The 20,303-nt window shown below is 40.7% G+C and overlaps 2 protein-coding genes across 8 annotated transcripts in view; one reads left to right on the forward strand and one right to left on the reverse strand.

Annotated features, from left to right (window-relative positions):
• The window catches only part of CHID1 (chitinase domain containing 1), a 105,839-nt gene extending 88,274 nt beyond the window's left edge, over positions 1-17,565 (reverse strand). The window contains exons 1-7 of one of the 5 annotated variants that reach the window (XM_032188472.1): positions 17,510-17,565; positions 9,097-9,263; positions 8,276-8,425; positions 7,315-7,447; positions 6,259-6,303; positions 4,862-4,968; positions 2,987-3,048 (exon numbers count right to left, since the gene is read on the reverse strand). In XM_032188472.1, the coding sequence (XP_032044363.1) occupies positions 2,987-3,048; positions 4,862-4,968; positions 6,259-6,303; positions 7,315-7,447; positions 8,276-8,425; positions 9,097-9,207 (608 nt within the window). In that variant the 5' untranslated portion in view covers positions 9,208-9,263; positions 17,510-17,565. Of the gene's footprint in view, positions 1-2,986; positions 3,049-4,861; positions 4,969-6,258; positions 6,304-7,314; positions 7,448-8,275; positions 8,426-9,096; positions 9,264-12,111; positions 12,224-12,302; positions 12,316-15,165; positions 15,212-17,509 lie in introns of those variants that run through there. The other 4 variants (XM_032188474.1, XM_032188473.1, XM_032188471.1 and 1 more) reach the window with 4 other exon arrangements.
• A 325-nt stretch (positions 17,566-17,890) lies between these two features.
• Positions 17,891-20,303, forward strand: part of AP2A2 (adaptor related protein complex 2 subunit alpha 2) — a 49,429-nt gene continuing 47,016 nt past the window's right edge. For all 3 annotated transcript variants that reach the window (XM_032189429.1, XM_032189431.1, XM_032189432.1), the window contains exon 1: positions 17,891-18,066. In XM_032189429.1, coding sequence (XP_032045320.1) covers positions 18,000-18,066 — 67 coding nt within the window. In that variant the 5' untranslated portion in view covers positions 17,891-17,999. The remainder of the gene's footprint in view (positions 18,067-20,303) is intronic.

Below are 20,303 nucleotides of genomic sequence, written 5' to 3' on the forward strand. Positions count from 1 at the left end.
TGGTAGGAATAAATTGTATTAGTTAGGCAGGTCTCCTTGTACTTTAACACAGCTCTGGAAGCAATTTGAAGGCAGACACTATCGGTGCCTAGAAGCATCATTATGATCTTTTATTCCTTTACCTAAGAATAGGTTAAGCTGTTTTCAGGTGTTTGACCTTGAAGGATTTGAAGGATCTGAATGAGGAAATCCTACACAATGTACCTAACAGTTAATACCCATGCTCCATATGGAACATATACAATTCCTGTTCTATCAAGGCTTTGCATCTCCAAAGGATAAAGGGTCATCTCTGTGTTGACACCTACCTGCCAATTGTCCCTAAATCTTCTAATGTTAAGAACATGCTGTACTAGTGGTGGCTGTTGCTTTGAAGATACAATCAGACAAGGATCATGTATGAATCACGTTACAATACTGCCACTCTGTGGACTAAAGAGGTCATGGGCTGCTCTAATTTACTGTCAGGACCAAGTGAAGCAAAGGGGCAGTCGATGCCTTACCGATTTTATCAGGACTAGTTCTGCTCTGCTATTCAAAGGGAAATTAACAGATCTCAGAGTAAAAGCACTCAATATGCAATTAAAAAATAAAAATAAAAAATCAGGCTTGACAAGATGCTAAGTTCACTTAATTCTGCCCTTAACATCTGTTCAAAGCACCTGTTCACTCCAAAAAATCACTGATAGGGAATTTCCCTGTGACACGGGATACCAAGCAATCCAGTTCTAGAGTGAGTAAGCAGCAGAGCAACTGACTGTTCTTGTAAAAACAAGAGTCCCTTCACTTACAAGTATCATGAGACAAAATTTTAATGAAGTGCTCCCCCTACTTTCACAAAATAACTGCTATTTCACACATTAGGGTAGCTTCACTTCAGCATGCTGCCTAGATTATCCTTTTTCAGAATGTTTTTCTTTGAGTAGGCAAAGCATTTTGCATCTTAAGCACCCCAACCATTTCTAAGGCAGTGGCAATAAAATGAAAGAAAACACAGGTGGGTTTACACTTGTTAAATCAAAAATGGTGTTGAACAATAAAATATGCAGTTCATAACTTTTGTTTCTACTCAGGTCTTTCTGCCAAACTTCTCCTTTAGAATTTTGGTTAGGATAATCCTGAAATCTTGCTCACAGGTGGCCACATATAATCAAGCATTACGGGCTCAGAGCAATGGAGACAGTTACCAGTCTGCTTCATGAGAATCACCCTCTTCTTCTCTAAGGTTTGGGAAATACTTCACATTCCTGTTTAACGATAACTGAAAAACACTGAATATGTAAGTGATGCTTCTAAACTTTGCCCAGATAGCATTCTGGTACCAAAGACTACAGTAACTGCGCTCATCTATGACAGTCAATTCTTAACATGCAAGATGGGACAAGCAAGATGGGACTGTTTGAACCAGCATTACTCCTGGCAAACAAAAAACATTTTAACCATGCAAGAATTAAACTCAATCTGGAACTAATAAATATGTATGTTTGATACTCGTTCACCATTTGCAGTACAGGATTCTGTTGTTTGTATGCTTACATTGGTTTTCAGGGAGCCTTAAAATTACAGCAATATAGCCTGACTTACGTTCATCTAAGTTAATTTACAAGAAAAGCATCAGTTTTACTGAATAACACTAGATAAACTGACCACTACACCCAACGTTTGGCTTGCAGTTACTATTTGCTTAAATCACTTTATTGACCGGCTTATTAGGAGATTGCAATAGGTGATCTCCGTACTGAGCTCTGGATCCATCAGCAACAACCTGGCAAATTACCCAGTTGTGAGCACAAGCATTTAGTTTAAGGTTTATTCATTCCAGTGTAAATGACAGAGCCCTTGGAAGGGCTACAAAGATTCAGCAGTTTCATTCTCCTATAAAATCAATACTTAGGAACAAAGGAACAGTAGGAGCCCCTTAATAGCACACTCCATTCCAGAAATAACTATTACATACCATCAGCCAATATTCTTAACTATAAACTATCCAATACCTATTACATACTACCAGCCATTATCCTAAACAGAATATCCTGGAGAAACCTTTTTGAAACGTTAAGTCTTCCACCGAATGCAGACTTCATTGTGGCACTTTTAGGCCATTTCTCCCTCCCAGACCTTTTAAGCACCAGAGAGCTATTAGGAATGCTGTGTTTTAAGGAATGGATGTCTGAATTTCCCAAGGCAAAATTTTCAGATTGCTGCACTGAATGATTCATTTCATCCCACATTCTGCCTTTTCCTCCTGAAGCAGCAGTTTGGAGCTTGCCTTACCTTTACTCTGTCCAAGATGTTAAGACAGCCAAAGGGCTTTTGCTCAAGGAAAATAGATTACAACATGTCAGGAAACAACTTAATATAGATAAGCCCTCTAGTTTCAGCACATACCATAAATTCAGTTTCTGTGAAACTTCACAGCAGAACTACTAAAAGGTAGATCAGCTACTCCAAAGTTTAAAGAAAATAATGTTGTGCTTGCAAAAACTGAAAGTAAGTTTCTCCCTAGGTTTTCTTCAGGTTGGGGATTTTGATTCTACTTTCAGCAAACCAAGAAGATCTCCATATAAAGTTTTGGAAGATTTCCTAATTAACTCAAAGCTGGTGCTCTTGAAAGTAACCACACTTCCAAGAACTACCCAGTAACCCATATCAATCAGTGATATAATAAAGGCCAGTGCCAGCATCTAAGTGCTGAGGCACCCTCTTCACTCTTGTACAATAGTAATATCTTGCAAAACTGAAATATAAAAAGCTAACATGGTCTGCTAGGTCCACTGTGAAGATTAATATGTTACCTCTGAGCTCTTGTAGAGTTAACTCTTCTCCTTAATTCTAAGTCAAGTGGAACAATCTCAGTTGTCCTAGTGTAAAGCGTATTTATTTACAGAATATGACAAATTCAAATCAACATGGACAAATTAAACTTTAAACAGATGTTTTACAATAGGTGATTTTTGGGAATTGCATCCTAGAGACTTGTACTTACTTTTGCTTTTGATTTCCCAGCTGACTCCAAACTTCAACTACAAAACCATCAAAGTTTTCATTCTTAAAAAAAAAAAAAAAAAAAAAAAAAGAATTGACAACAATATACAGCTCATCACTATGCTTACACTTTCATCAGAGATAATACAATAGGAGAATCTTATCAAGTAGAGATAGAGCGCTGACAGTATTAAACTAGTGGATGCTACTTAGTGTCTTTGCTAACTATTGTGCATTGTGCAAATTAATTAAAGCAAGAAGCCTTGGGCCCCTTACCAAGGTTAGTCTCTTGATAAGAGTGTGAGCCTATCTTAACTGGCAGAAACTGGTCCTGTGGATAGACAAGAGCCAAGAAGCAACTGAGTCTGCGCAGAGACAGGAGGTCAACTAGCAGTGATGAGGAAGAATCACCAACCTTCATCCCCATGACCCCTGGCAACCACCACCAGGAGACACTGCACAAGCACGGATGGGAGGAGCTTATGGAAAAGACATTCAATTTTAATACGAAGGAGGAACAGGTTATGCATATGTATAGGCACATTTTGAAACGTCATAACTCTTTACTGCATAAACCATGGCAAGTTGATGCGTCACATGTGCACAACTTTGGTGGGACTACCCCACGTGCTGCCCAGAGCTGAATAAACATACCTACTTTACAATCTTACTGATTGTGGAGTCCATTTTCCATAAGTCACTTGCTAAGCAAATCATTTGAAACCCTTTATGTGTATATTGGGGAAAAAAAGTCATGAGTTATTGAATATAAAGATATAAATATTAACCTGGCATATGCATTATTCCAAATTAATTTAGAATAATAAATATGTCCATAATTCCAGAATTTAACTTGTGAAACTTTGTTTAGCATGATCAAGGATACTGTTGGACTTGAGTACCCCTTTCTTAAGAGGCCAACTGCTACAGAAGACCTAGAATTGACATAGCAGTCACAAATTTTAAGAAAGTATTCAGTTCACCTCTACATCCATCTTCCGCTAGAGCATGTTAAAATTTCTTTACAACCTGTAACAAATGTGAAGATTCTTATTCTGATAGCAATTAGGCAGGCTCTCATCAAACAACCACTAAATTGAATGTATTTAGGGAGCAGCCTGTCTAGTCCTGCGCAGGCATAACTCTAAAGCATTAGGCTGAAGGACTGCCCAGAAAAAAAAACCCTTAGCAAACAGCATGTAGTTCTTAAAGAAAACCCTCTTTTCTTTCTTTGAAGTGTTAAGAGGCTGGGGAGACTGTTTTATCAGATTTGAACAAAACTGTACAGTAACAGACACCCAGCAAGTTATTCTTGCTATTCAAAATGACTCATTTGGTTTAGCACACTGAGTTTGAGCCTACTCCTGTAACACAAACAGCAAGCACTCATTGCACCCATGACCCTTTTTCAGCCTCTCAGTAAAATGCAATAACCAATTTAGTTCATTAATAACAAATTTATTTATTAATTTCTACTAATAAAATCAATCTGCTCACTAGATGACCTCCATGAGATGTTTATCAGGTATCCATTGCTGCCTCAATCTTGCTCAGCACATCAGCTGTCGAACAGATTTCATCAATTATGCCTTATAGCAGGCAAAAGTATGCAACTGCCAATGATAGTTTAACACGTTTATGGTGATCAGACCTCTTTAGTCTCACTTTAGACTTTTAGTCAACTGTTCTTAAGTATTGCTGTACTTCATATGTACAGGAGTTGGACACATACTAGAATATACTACTAAGAATCCTGCTGTTACTTTTTCAAATAGAATTTTATACAATACAAAATTACTAGAAATAAGAAAATACACTTTAAAGAAGGAATCGGAAAGTATACTGTTTTATAAGCATTGGTTAAAGGTCTTTTTACCTTGGCTAGCAGAACCATGTTCTTGGAAAGTTCCTCTATCTCATCTTCACTGCCAAAAACACTCTCAAAGTCTTGGTAAGTCCAGCCATCAAACAAAATTCTAGGCACTATCAAGCAAAGAAGTCCATCAGTAGTGAAAAACTAAAGATGTATTACATATACTGAAATATTTCTGCAGAAACGGAGAAGTGTAATTTTATAGCAGATACCAACAGAAGCCAGCAATCAACATACTTCATAGCTAAGATCATTGCACTTTATCAGCACTGAAATTGATAGTGCAGAACAATCTTCTTTTTTTTTTTATGGTTAATTAAGCGTTAGTGAATAATTGATGAAAGTTTTAAGAAAAGGTCTATTCAATTGACAACTGAACTATCACTTAGGGCCCCAAGTAGAATCTTTAAAGAACATCATTGAGAAACAGCAACCCTTCCGTAAATTGTGCATCTCTTCTACCACAAGAACAGCGAGAGAGAAGAGTTTGCATCAAATTCTAATTTGCTCTCATGTACATAGCCCTATATTACTTCACTCTTGAGGCTCTCAATAACCTATGACAAATTTTTATTTTGGAAAAAATGAGCATTTGAGTGTCCTCTCCCCTCCTCCCCAACGCATTTAAAGCACTAAAAATGTAGTCAGGCAAGAGTCAAGAAAATTGCTGTTGGAACAGTTGACAGGCGTGCTGACATGCACCCTGGAAATGCCAACGACTCATACAAAACTGTGTCTAGGCCCTTTCTAACTAGCAAGGACCTAAGAGTATTTCTGAAAAGTCTAGAGAGGCTTCAAAGGCGTTATCATCTGGCAGCTGAAGTAATTTAGAATATCTGACAGAGCATTCAATTTTTCTAATCTGTTCCAAGTTTCATACTACCTTCTGAAGCAAGAAGAATTTCACCAGCTTCAGCACCCTACAATATTCTTGCTATAGACAAATGTGAAGAGTTCAGCATCCCATTATCACTGTAGCAGTGTAATACATTTCCCTTGAGGTTTCAGCTTCAAGAGAAGAAAAGGGTGCAGGAAAGTCTGATTGCCTCAAATTTGGATTTTTTTCTCTCCTTTTCTTTAAAGCTGGAGCAATAAGCTGGAGGACTATTCCCCAGGTAAGCATTTCACGTTATGCGTAGAGTACCTCTCCAGAAAGGGCCCAGTGGCCATGGGTTTGTCTAGAGACAAGAAGCTACAGCAAAATATTAGGGCACCAACAGGATTAACACTTTGATTAGTTAACTATTCATAGCTAACTGCTTTTACTTTACTTTTCAGACGTCTTCTGTCTTATGGCTATGCTCAGGTGAACTCTCTTCTGTATATACCTGGAACAAAGCTTCCCCTTGGTCTGCTAGGAGTCAAAGAAGATGAAAAGTAAACACAAAAACCAGGCTCACCTATTTTGATGTTTTTGGAGTTTTTTCTGACATCTTTCATCCAGCCTGTCAAACGGTATCAAGTAAGAGAACAGCTTTTAAAATATGGATGTGTTGACAATGACGACGTATTTTGAAGCACTCTTCACATAATATAGCACAGTTTCACCGTATCTGTCTTCCTGCCACAGGCTATTACTTCATAAGCAATGCAGGGGAAACAGACTTTGATATACGGAAAGTAAAGCTATTCACCTCCACCATAGCACAACTAGTATTTACTACAATCTTACAGGAGTCTCTCCCCAAACCATCCTCCTTGCTGCTTGCAATTCTGCAGCATCACAGAAAATAACTCACTGACTAGTGCAAACAACACTTCCATAGGCACCAATCATCACTTGGGAGGAATGCATTTTGTTTGGTTAGGTTTTGTTTGTTTTTTAAATTAAGATGCTACTTTCAAGACTCATGATCACTTGCTCTTGGCAGTGTTTGCATTAGAATGAATTTGTTAGTAGGCACTAAAATAATAAGAACTTTAGCTCTTTAAGAGATTCCACAGACATTATCTTTCAATCAAGTTCAAAAACAAACTACTTAGTTATTATTTAAGAGCATACTAACTAAAACATGGAACCTGCTGTGAAGGGAAGTTATCTTCAGAGTAAATTTATCTTTCACTCACAAAACAAACTCACCCAAAGTTTCTTGTCTGTAGAGGGGAGGGGGCAGACGAACAAGTAAATAACTGCACAGTGCAAACACCAAGGACTATTTCTGTCTGTGCAGATTCTTTATTTCTTCCGTTTTCGAAAGGGGCTTTGTAGATAGTCTGCTGGAAGAACTAATCTTTCTTATTGTTTGGACAGAAACTATGAGCATTGGTGGAAGCAGGTGAGAACAGAAAAGAGCTCATTCTCAAAGAAACTTTCCAAAAATTTAATGGATTAAAATACTTCACCATGAGGCAGAGCGAGAATAATCCACATACATATATTACTGAACTACACATCGGTCCACAACAAGAACAGTAATCATATTTGTAATGCATATTCAAAGAAAAGAAAAGGAAACCTTTATCAGCATCGTGGAGCCCAGTGAACTGGAACCTCTCCTTCCCTTTTCTTCTCACTTGTAACCAGACTGGTGAGATTAGTGTAAACTTGTTTCCAAATATTTTGGAAATGTCATAGCCATGGCTGTTCCACTTGCAAAAGAAAGAAAAAAAAAAAAGTGAGAGGCTCACAAGCGAGATATACAATCCACTTTTTGACCAATAAGAACTCTAACACAAACATAATCATTTGCTAGATCCCCATTCGTTAGTTTGAGGAACCCTTATAATATGTGTTTTGTTTAAATAACAAAGATCTTTAAAAACTGACAGCTACATGTCAATCTTCAGTTTGTACAAATCCACCTGAACTAGAGAAATTTGTATGTAGATTCCAACAGACATTTGAATTTACAGGCTCTGCATTTACGTCCAACAGAAATTGAGAAAGGTAAAAGTATACGGGGTACCTATTTCTCTTTTGAGCAGTGCAAGAATGAATCAAGTAAGAAGCATTCTCTAAACAAAAGAAAGCAACATTTATTATTCAAGAGAGAATGCTTTGAATAATAGCAACTGGATAGCAAAAGAGATCAGTTTGACAGCAGTATAAAATTTTTATTGTTTATTTAGAAAGTTCAAGTTGGTAACTGAATAGTACGAGGACACTTAATACTATTGATCTAATATTACTCTACTGCAACTTCACCTGGCTTGATCATAAAGAACACATGAATACTTCTGTTTTACCGGAGACAAAACCAGAATGACCTAGATACCCTTCAAGAGGTGGGTGGGAAAACACAGGTTTGAGACCACCTGAATCCCAAGCCAGCACTTGAATAATCCTCTGACTACGTGACTGTAGACCGGAAGCTCCTACTACTACAAACATAGCGTTATAGCAGGGATGCAAGACTGCATATTAGTACTGTCTACTGCATATTTATTCAAAGCACCAATTTTGTTTTATTAACTTACAGGAGTAACATATCCCAGAACATCTCCTGAGAAGTGTCTTTCCTTCATCTTCTTGGAACAATAACTTCTGTGTTCCAGTATGATATCCTTTGCCTTTGGATCCACAACTACCAGACCCCGCTCCTGCACTGTTTTATCAGAGTGCAGCACCTGAGGCAAGAAGACAGTTTTTAGAACCGTGTGCACTAGCTACTTTCAAGAGCAGCAGACCTCAAAAAGAACAAAAAAAACGAAATGACTTTAAACTGCGGACTTTTAAAATAATGTGGAACATTTTGATTTAAAAGCAAAACTGGAAAGAGCTTGGAAATGATTTGCCAGTAAACTTACCTTGTTTGCAAGGCTAAAAAAAAATAAATCAAGAATTAATAAGATTAAACATCATTCACCACAGCTGATGACTAGTACATCCACAGCATAAAAAGCAATTCTGCAAGCAGTTTAAACATGCAATACAGTACTTTCAATGTCAGAGTGAGGGTCTAGGACAATTCCTGGCAGTTAGACACGTTTTGACATTAGCACTTTCTAAATCCTGGTCTAGGACAACAAAACATGAAAACGATGCAAAAGCAGAGAAAAAACTCCTCTTAAATATTAATAATGGCCAATCCTGCAAATCAATAAAAAGTTTGTTTCAACCCAGAAAAGTTGAAAAGGACAGTTTCAGGTAGTTTCATCAGTGAGAACAGGCTTCATTGGAAACACATGGTTGCTTTTAATACAATATGGAAAGAATGAGAATCACTTTACCATCTCTCAAAGTCTGATTAGTTTACTGCTCATGTTAAATAAGATGAGCATTCAGCTATTTATCTTACCTTTTCTTCCATTTTTTTGGTAGCACCTTTCTTTGCATCTGTTTTTGACAAGGTACCTTCAGCTAGCCAGCAAATCACAGCAAAAGAAAGTGAAGTACAGAGAAGTCTCATGGTGTTTCTCCTGATGTCAAGTTCCTCCTGCCCTGAAAATGTAAGGGTTCAAGTCTCTGCAAACAGAAAAGAATAACAGTTAAGAGAAGAAATTCAGTCTTCTTGTCTAACAAGAGTCAAGTGTTTGTGTTATCTTCTGCCCTCTAGAATCTGGCTTACTAATGCAGTTGTTTTAATACTACCTTGGCTCTTGTGGCAAAACAGAGTATTTTAAGAGATTTTTACATGTATCACAGGAAAAGCCAGTAGGATGCTAGCAGCTTTCCTTTTAAAGAACCCATAAAGAAATACAAGGTTTCACAGCTGAGGCTGCAATAAATGTCTGCTGCCCAGAATAATTACAGCACAGCTTTGCCTATTCCATAGCATGTAAGAGATACAATTTGTTTCTGCCCTACCCAACCAACAATGCACAAGCTAAATAAGAAAAAACTGCAGTGATACACACAGAACTGGGAGGAAAAAAAAAAAAAAAAAAAAGCATCCTTTCATCCTTTTGGTCTAGAAGATGAACAGCTTATCCCAGCTCCAAATAAAAGTACTGAGAATTAATAGAAAATAGTCCTGTTCAGTGCTGTGCATCTATCAGAACTTAGTTCTGTCAGGAGAAAGACTTCAAAAAAAAAAAAAAAAAAAAAAAAATGTGTCTGGCTATATTTGAGCTGCCATTCATGAGTTGCATTGGTTTTCCAGCCTAGTTCCCAGAAGCAGGTAAGATGAAAAAAGAAAAAATACTTTGCATTAGGGCAAGCAGAATAGGAGGCAAAATACCAAAATTGAGAAAAGTAATCTGCTGCTAATTGTGGAAGCCCTAAGGATCTCAATGAGATTAGCTTTCATCTATAATAAACTATCGGGTCTAGACATATATCTGTCTACCTCTCATAACTCAGATCCTAATAGAGAAGAAAAAAAATAACTTTTTCACAACTGTCTGAAGTTTAGTCAAACATATCCCTTGCTCTCTTGCTCTTAAAAAAAAAAAAAAAGATGTATGTCTGAAGAATTAACATTTCTGCTACTCCCTCTGAAGACTTACTAGATCATTTCTTCAAGTTTTATTTACTCCTTGTTCTGTTGGCACTGAGAAGGGCTGTTCAAAATCTATACAAAACATGAGGCGAGGGCTCCCACAACAGCAGACTAAGCACTCTGAAGGAGTACTGTGGCAGAAAGATCCTGGCAGAAGAAACCTAAAAGGTTAAATCAGAGTACCCAACGGAACAGAGGCCAATCCTGGTAATACTGAGATGCAATTAACAACCCAATAAACTACACATATTTGGACAAGACTGGTTTAGCACTGAGATTCTGAAAAGCAGAGAATTCTGCAATGGTCAAGGAGGTGATGGTCAAAAAATGGAGCACAGGAAGTTCCACACCAACAGGCGAAATAATGTCTCAGTGAGGGTGATGGAGCACTGGAAGAGGGTGAGGCAAAAGCTAAATTATTGTGCTACTTAAGTTTCATTATTAATTATAGCTAGTGCGTTATGCTTCTGCTTTGCCTTCAAGGTCACTAGTAATTCTCTTGTTTTCTACTTCCTAGAAGATTAGTCAAAGGAGTTTGCTCTTGATAGCATCTACTCTGTTCCATCTAGCTTGGCAGAATCTATAAACTACTGCAGAGAGGAACAATTGAGAGCCTGAATAGTCAATACAAGTCTTAACAGTTTGGACAGGATATCAATTCTTCCAGAAGCTGGTATATATTGATTCAGAGAAGTTTGATTTCACTTTCAGAAACAATTAGCAACAGTATCACTTTCCTAAAGAGAAGTTAGTGTTTAACAGGTAAAACACAACAGTTTAAAAATCCATCACTGAACTCTGATTAGACATCAAAATATGCTCATTTCCTTGACAAGATCATATCCATCCACCAGTTACTACAAGCCAACATCCACACTCCTGAGTCTATACAAAGAGCTGAGCCTGTAGCGATGGTTTCTGCCAGCAAAAGTCCAACATTGACCCTTGGTAGGAACCTTATCTTAATAAATGTTCTTTAATAAAATTGGTTTAGTGAAAACTAAGTACACATCATCACTCTACTACTAGAACATGAGTAAGTTAATCTTGAAATGTTTTTTATGGAAACTATAAGCATGAACTTTGCAAGCTTTATGCAACTAGACGTTCAAGTTTACTTCAGCAAGCCTTCCTTCAACGTTTTTTTATTTTCTTCATACTAACTAAACCAAGCAGAACACCAAGAGCTTAGCATTCTTGCTTTTTATCTGTTCTATTACAACCAACACACAAAATCAAAGATTGACTCTGCTTAGGTCCTCGTAAAACCGACACTAAAGAAAAATTCAAAATTTAAGATGATTTGTTTTAATAAATTGGTCTGAGGCCAGAGTTTCTCTAACCCAGGTGGTAACTCCTGCTTAATCAGTCTCCATGTGAAGTAACACTTTTAGGCAGGTGTTTTAAATGCAACTTTATTTTAAATAGAAAAAGCTGATATAGACTGAGGCTGCCCAAAAGATGCAGCCAAAAAAAATCTAAATAATCTTGGAGGCTGGCACAGAAACTATGTGGAAATCTGAGCAAATGTTCATATATTATTTTTAAAAGAGAAACATGGTTCTAAGTGCTGCTGTGGTAGTCTGAGGTAACACACTTTGCTTAGTAAAGCAAACCCATGATGCAAATTGTTGATGTTTTTAATTTAAACTAGAAAAAGGTAGACTCGGAGATGAAATGAGTGAAAATAAATCTGCTGCTAAGTTGTGCAAACAGCATTCCCTTTCCTCTTGGAAGCTTCTCTTCTTTAAGAGCAAGAATTGCCTCCCATATCTCCGGAGGTAGCCAAGCTTTCTCTTTTACCTCAGCGCCCTCCCGCCAGCCCGCCGAACCCGCGGGCTCCCTCAGAGCAAGCCCCAGCCGCGGCCTTACCCCGGGGCCAGCCCCTTCGGGGCCACTGGGCCACGCTTAGGACCACCCTCATGGCCACTGGGCCACCCTCAGTGCCCGTGCCGCCACCTCCCGGCTGCGGGGCAGGCTGAGAGCCGCCATCCCACCGCCCGCCTCCTTCCTTTCCTTCCTTCCCTGTCTCCCTCCCCGGTGGAGCCGCTGCCACCACCTACCGCCCGCCGCCGCCTCGGAAATGGAGGCGGGCGGCACCGCCTCCCGGCTGAGGGGAGGCGCTGAGGGGACGGTTAGGAGCTGGGCGCCATGATGACGGCGGGGTGATGAGCGGCTGAGGTGGTGGTCTAATGTCCCTGCTGTCTCAAGCCAGGCTCTCCCTGCCTCCTTCTAGCTCATAATAAATAAGTAGCGAGTTTAGGCTACACTACACGCACTGTCCTGGGGAGTAAAAATAGCATAGACCAAACCTGAGGGGGTCTTTGCATGTAGAGGGGGTCATCAAGCAATATCGCTAACTCCTGGTGTGTGGAATGTGTGTCAAGCCTCAGGTGGGCATTAACAGGCTTTAAAATAAAAGCTTGTGTTTTAAATTGAGATTTTATCATCTGTTTTGACCTACCATTTATGCTTTAACATGTAGCATGAACTTGCTGTTACTAATTTTACTGCAGTGGAAATTTTGATGTAACCCTGTTATTTCGTGGGCTGTTTATAGGGAATAAATACCATATGGGAAGACTTGATAAAAATGGTTGTGTTAACAGCATCGTGATGTAGTGGAAAACCTAGCGTGTTTGGCACTGTGCTTCCCAGCAGAAGCCTTTCTGAGACCTACTTTCTGCGTTAGTTAGAACTTGGTGTCACTTCCCAGAAGCAGAACTGCAAGTTTTCCTGATCTATCCATCTCTTTCTTTCCTTCTTATATAATTAAGATCACCATGAACATTCTTCATCATTGAATAGAAAAATAGAAGCATTTTTCCTCTGGACAAAAGTATTGTCAGTGAACCAGATGTATGGTCCTTCTGGCAAGAGCTGAGTATGTGTACGTTTCCCCTGTACCCTAAATTCTGAAATTCTCACAAGGGCTTCAGAAAGAAAACTGATGCTTATTAGCAGGTTTGGACCCACACCCTTGCAGACTAAAAAGCAAGAAAAAGGAATGTCTCATCCTATTTTTTTAGTCACCAAAACATCTCTCAAACCTTCAGCTTCCAACGAAGAAGTGGTGCCTTTTTAATCTTATAGGACTGCATAATAGGCATGCTTAAAAGTGTACATTTTTAAATACAAACTCTCCCAAATTTAAAGGGTGCATAACTCAGTACTTGAAGTCACTTACAATCTATTGGGTACTGGATTTTCTATTGTTTTGTAAATGTTGTTCATCTTTCACAAACTTTAAACATTTCCAGGATACACTGCTCAATAGCAGGAAAGACAGAGATAAGGCAGGAGGGGATGAAAAATTAGGTTTGTTTCCAGCTTCTCTATAATGAAATCTGTCATTTCCTGTGTTGCGTTCCTATTATACCCTCCTGCTGACTCTCTCATAGCCTAGTGAGGCAGATACAAAGATTTGCTGCAGGTAGTTGACATGGTACATGCTGCCTGTAATAGAATCACAGATCATTACTCTTAGATGTAACGATGCACCCGAAGTTTTAACACATCTACCAGGTATTGGAGAGTCCTTCCAGAGACTCATATTTTACCAAGGGAAAAAAAAAAAAAAAAGTGGGTGGTGGTGGTGGTAGAGGGGGTTATCTTTCTTTTACTTCTGTGTTTTCAGTCTGTACACTACTATTCCTTTGAAAAATAGTGCCTGAGTAAGATAGGACACCTGGGGGAGAGTAGAAGTGTGCTTCTTTCCTGGAGAGTAACTGTGCATACTCAGGAAAAAAAGGCTTGGAAATAAAAATGGTGTCTCAGCAAGAAATGAAGTCTATAGCCTCATTTGGAAGTCTGTAGCTAAAGAGAAAGACAGCTGAGAGAAATAGGTACAAGGAACAGAACAAGGCCTCAGAGATGAAAGGAAAAAGAAAACACTCCTATGAGCTAGAAGGAATTATATGTAGTTTATTGCAACTCACAAAGCTACCTAGCTGCCTGGCACTACCCTGCCACCATGCAGGTGACAAAGGGGAACTTGTCCATAGACCCTTTGCTCACCCTCATTTTATCTTGTCTTCTCTCTTTGAGTTTATTTTAAGCTTAAGTATTCTATTTTATGTTTTTGCATACACATGGTATTTTGAGTGCAAAACTGTTTGGGTCATTGAGATGCTTACTGTAAAGAAAAGATCTAGAAAGATCCATATCTAATTTCTAGAAATGTACGGCTTCGTGATATCAATATTATCCTAAATTTGTGTTTCTTAATCTTGAAAGCAGCACATCTGATACTCGGGAGTGGCAGAAGACATTGCTGATAAACCTATGCTCTCCATTAATAGATAATGAATGTTAGATATCAGGTAGAGAAACATGATTGAGTATACGTACAGAAGGAGAAACCAATTCTATTTTCTCCTTATATCTTTTTGCTTCCATTATGGTTAGAATGACCATGGGGAGGAGAAGAAAACTGATGGGGTGAGGGACAAATCTGACAGAAGTAACAAAGGAAAAGGAACAATTTCCCTTTTCTGTCTAGAAATTCATTAAGGTGGTAGGAAAAGCTGGCAACCCAGCTATATACCACAGTGCATGACTTCATATCCTAAGCACAAAGCTGTCCAAATTATTCTAGTGTGATTTTGGCAGATAGTCAGGTAGGGGTGAAGAGTAGCTGTAGGTAGCAGAAGAGCTGTGGCAGCACCAAGCACAGTATGGGCTGTAAATTATTCTGAGTGTTGGATGATTTCTGGTGTTAAAATTCCTCATAATGATGTGTAATCATACTCAAAAATGAATCATATTTTGGCTTCAGAAACTAAAGAGGAAGCCACACTGTGCACAGCAGTTAAAGCTCCAGAGCAGGAGATGAACTCGTCTGTAAGCCACCACTCAGGTCTAAATGTCAGGCAGAAAAAGAAATGCAGAAAAAGCTGTAGTTCCCACAAGCAGATAGATACTCACCAGATGAAACCAGTCAGGTTAATGGTATTAATTTTGTGGAGGTCAGACTGATTTTTCAAGTCTTTGTACCAAAGGATATTGAAATTCTGAAAAAGATTAAAGCAGTTTATGGATGACTTGGAGAGGATATAGACATTGTGGATTTGTTGGCAAACAAATGTGCTGTAAAGTATCTTGCATAATAGGAAAGCATTTCTTGATATTATTTCCACTTTAATGCTGATTTTTTGGAAATTGGCAATCTCTAAACATCACGTCATCTTGAGATGTATGGAACTGATGAAGTCTGGGTTCTCACAAACTGGTGTTTTGTAGATGTTGAGCTCAAACTGAAACATTTTCCAGATATATCAACTAGGTCATTTGTAAGGGGTATCTAGTGTGAACTCTGTGCTCTCTAATAACACATTGGGCTCGCATTACATTTCTTTCAGTCAGAATGCATCTAGAGACCATTACGAGCTCTCTTTCCTCTAACTGGCTGTTTATTCATGTAAAATCTTTATCTTCTCTCTACCAAAACTGTCTGAAATTGGCTAGTGAGCTCTAAATTAAGAGGAAGTAGGGGCATTCACCATAATTGCATAAGAATTTGTTGACGCAAAAAAAAAAAAAAAAAAAAAAAAAAAAAAAAAAAAGAGAGCAAGAATCTGTATAGTAAAGACTGAAATGTCAGTCAAAGGAGGTGGATATAAAATAACTGGGGAATGCGTACTGCATACTGAGTCAGTTAAAAATGAAATAGTTATAACACTAAAGAGCTCCACGTAGGTTTTCTATTTGAATATTTACTCCCCTTCTGAAACAGAATTTACAACCCATAATGTGCTTGGTACTGCCACAGCTATTCCACTAGCTGTATTTAAGTTCCTTCTTAAAAGGTTGCTTAAGTGTACCTGCACATCTTACAGCTGCAGTGTTGACTGGAATGCAGCCAGACAGAACTGATATACATAGCCTTTATGTGTCACTCTGCTCTCAAGAGTAGAAATTAGTTCAACATCTTATTTTGTTTAACTCTAATATTTGTTTTTTTGTTTGTTTGTTTTTCAGAAAAAGGAATTCCTGTGTAGTGAAATCTTAAGTTTTCAGCTTTGAAGGTAAATGGAAATTATAGTTAAACATCAGTATTTGATTATAAAACTCTGAAGAAGCACAATTTTCTTCATCTAAACTTCCTTATCCAGAGCATCTGCATTGTGCACAATTGCCACTAGCTGCACTTGGTCTACTACACCCAGGGAGGAAAGGACACATTCCTGACTACCAGATGCTATCATTTTCTCTTTCTAATAAATATCTAACTGAAAAGCACTGGTGTAAAAATGTATCCTGAAAACATGCAGAAAAGACACTTGAGAGGTGACCTGGCTGAAGTGTGCCACCACTATCTGAAAAAGAGTATCAAGTATTGCATAGCCCTTTATTTATGAGAGAAAAATATATCATTAACTTATAGGCACTGAAGCTTGATAAATTTAAGTAAGATGCGAGCTTTAAATGAGGAGCATTAACCATGGGAACAAACTACCAAGAGAAACAGTACATTTGGTACCTTTTGATGATGTCAGATAAAAACTATGCCTTTCTGGACAACGGACTGTGACTAAAATCTAGTTTTTGGCTCAATGCAGGGAAGAAAAAAAAACACACACAAAAAAAAAAAAAAAAAAAAAAAAAAAAAAAAAAGCAAAAAAAAAGAAGTGAAATAGTTTGAAGAATACAAGAAAACAGATTAAATAAATTACTGAGTGATCTCCATTAGTCCTAAATCCCATGATTCTAGAGGTCATTATAACCTGCTAAGTCTACTAATAATTTGTGTTATGACTGAACCTCTCAACACACTGTGGTTTAGGGAGACTAGGCCAGTTTTGACACCCTTTGAATCTATTTTCAACTGATGAGATTAAATGCTCTGTGCAGTCCAACCTCTTTGGTGTGTTTAAGAAAGTTTAACCTTGAAATGTTTTCCATCTCAGGAGCAGATGTGGTGTGGGACTGTGTTGCTCTGCAGGTTCATGGCCTTTGAGGGAGACATGTGGCCCTGGCCTCGCACACCTGCACGCCCAGGGTAGCATGAATTGCCATGTGTAATGCACAACAACTGCACTGCTTACCCCAGGGGGTTGTGACAGGATCTGCATGTACCAGCTCTTCTAACTATGCAAGGCTTGTGATGGAGATCCCATGCACAGCTTTTGGGGCCCATTTTTCACTGGAGGACTGAGATGCGTCCTGCGTTGGCCCGCACTGGGGAAACCATGGTCTTACGTATCCTACCATAAGGAGTCAGTACCTCCCTCTCCACACTTCAGAAATAAGATCCTAGATCCAAACTTACCTCTGAAATCCCACTTCCCTGTCAGATCTGCTGTCCCTCTCCTTCTCTCTTAGAAGTTAACACTCTGAGGCAAAACCCACACGCTCCTCCTTCACCCATCACTAAAATCCGCGGGGGCAGGGGGTGAGGCAGCGATTAGGCCGTTCCTGAGGAGACACCGACGCCTCAGCAGAAGGACCCTGCAGCTCCCGTTCACCCCTTACAGGCCGTGCCCCACAAACCAGCCCCCAACACCGGCACCGGGGAGCCGAGAGGGGCGTGAGGGGGACGTGAGGGACACACGGGGAGGGCAGGGCCGGGTCCCCGCCGCCTCCGCCCGCCAGGGGGTGCCCGAGCCTCGCCGCCCGCCGCCCGCCGGGGAGCGGGAGCCATCGCGGCGCCTGCGCGCAGCAGAGGCGGCGGCAGCGGCCTGAGGAGCCCCGCGGGGAGAAGCGGCGGTGGGGTTGCGGTGCTTTGGCGCGGCGCTGGGCGGCCGTGATCGCTCGCCACCATGCCGGCGGTGTCGAAGGGCGATGGGATGCGAGGCTTGGCCGTCTTCATCTCCGATATCCGCAACTGTGAGCGCCGGCCGGGGCGCGGTGGGGCCTGGGTTGGGCAGGGCAGGGCCGTGCCGTGCTGTGCTGCGCCGGCCGGGCGATCACCGGGTGTTTTGGGGCCGCGGTGTGGGGGGGTTCCCTCGTCCTCCCCCCCTCGGCTCCCTTCGCTGCCCCTGGCCGCCGCGCCGGGCCGCCCGCGGCTCTGCCGCCTCACGAAATGGCGACGCGCCCCGGGGGGGCGGCGGGAGATGCGGGGGGGGGAGGAGAGCTCGGGGCGGGCAGCCGAAGGCTTTCTGCTGCGGGTTTGGGGTTAATTTACGGCTCTTTTGGTCTGGTCGGCTTGATTTTGTGTGTGGGGGGGGTTGTCCCTTTGTTGTGGCCGAGGCCTCGGTGGAAAAGGGGTGCCGGGGGGCTCGGAGCCCGTCGGGGATCCCAAAGGGCGGCGGTGGGCGGCTGGGGCCGGGGTGGGCACTGGCGGTCGCCTCTCAGAGCCGCAGCCGGCTCTCGATGCAAAATGTCCCTGAAGGAAAGCAGGCCTCTGGAAGGCTGGCAGCGAGCAGGGCCTTCTCTGGGTGTGTTTACGCTTGGCTTCAGTCTGCTTTCAAATCCTGTTGTGATAGAAAGCAGCTCCTGGGATCCGCTCGCTTGTAATCGCTGAGGGAGCGTGGCCTGAGGGGAGCGGGGACCCTCTGCGTAGGGCTGTAGTGCAGAGGGCAGAGAGAAGCGTAGGGCTTGGTGGGGCTGGGGGCTGGCTGCCTTCCTTCCCAGCCCCGGGACCTGCATGAGAGAGCAGTTTAATATTAATCGAAGTCAGAGATCTAAGTGTGTGATGTGGCAAGAATTGCCTGGGGAAGGGCTAAGGTCGCTGTGGTTGGCGTGATGAAACGGCCATATATTTTGTCCACCTGCGCGGCTCCGGATTACCTGAGGCTATTTTAAAAGGAATGTCATCAAGGCTTCGTGTCTGACAGATAAACGTGGATTTGGAGAGATTTTAATGTAAAATTATGGCGATCTAGCTAGGCGCATATTAGGATAACCAAACTGGCTTGGAAATGTCTCCACCTTCAGAGGGCTTTGTGGTGATGACTTCGGAATTAATCTAGGAGCAATAGAAAAGACTGGAGAGAAAACTGGACTGATAAAATGAGACCCCTTAAATGTGCAGTTTCCTTCAACTAAATTCAGGTGATGTGGATTTATAGCCTGGTACGTAAAATTCAAGGTCCTGAATCTTCTCTACGGAAGGCGTTGTCTCAGCATTTTTTCATAACCGAGTTTCAGATCCTTAGGTTCCTTCAGACTTCGCTCTTAATGGCCTTCTGCGCATACAAAATGTGGTGTTTATCAGTTCAAGGTTACTGACTCACTCTTGTGCTTTGGCTGGTTGTTCAGTTTCCTGAACATCTTCTAGTACACCACTGTTGTGTGCCAGCTGCATGTGTAACATAGTTTCACCTGGTGATAATGTAAGACTTTGTTGCTGATGTGTTTTAGCTCTTTTGAATGACTTATTTCATTCATTTCACTAGAAGTACTATAATTTTATTCTTCAAGTATCTCTTACGTCTTGCAGTTGGTCAGTATTCCTCCACTCGTGTTTCCTTCTACTCAATTTCTCTGAAAACAAGAGAAACATTCAAGGTCTTAGGTACCTAACATAAGTTAATAGATACAGAATTACAAGATTTAAGGTAGTAGGAAGAACAAATTAGTGTTTTTTCCACAGGCTTGCCATTGTTTAGACAGTGCAGGAACCCGGATGAAACAACCACCTGTCTGTCCAGTTTGGACAGCAAACCACTCATGCTCTCTATGTCTGCAAGAGTGGCAAAGAAGTAACTGCTGTGTGAAACAAATAAGATGTTAATGCTTTATCTGTTTAAACATATACAGATAATTCTGTCCCTTTCCAGCTACTGGAAGCTGTAGTTACCTTTGTATCTTTCATCTTCATGATGAAGAAGGCAACTGCCTCTTCTAAATAGCTGTGAAAGAGCTGATAGTTCCCACTGGTAGGTGATCTAGGCAACTTACAAATAGCTGTTCAATAACACCTGCGTCTCTTCCATCAAGGGAGCTCCTAGTGTTGCCAGTTAACCATGGGCTGTATGCTGAGTAAGATTCCCAAATACACTGAAGAGCACTCTCTAGGGACTTTGCATTTTGCAAACACTGGTATTAGCTTGAGTTCCATCTTTCCCTTTTCAGTGTGGGGAGCTAGGTATTTGTCAAGAACAGAAAGTAACAGCTGCTTA

Source organism: Aythya fuligula, chromosome 5 (genome assembly GCF_009819795.1).
Source record: "Aythya fuligula isolate bAytFul2 chromosome 5, bAytFul2.pri, whole genome shotgun sequence".
NCBI lineage: Eukaryota > Metazoa > Chordata > Aves > Anseriformes > Anatidae > Aythya > Aythya fuligula.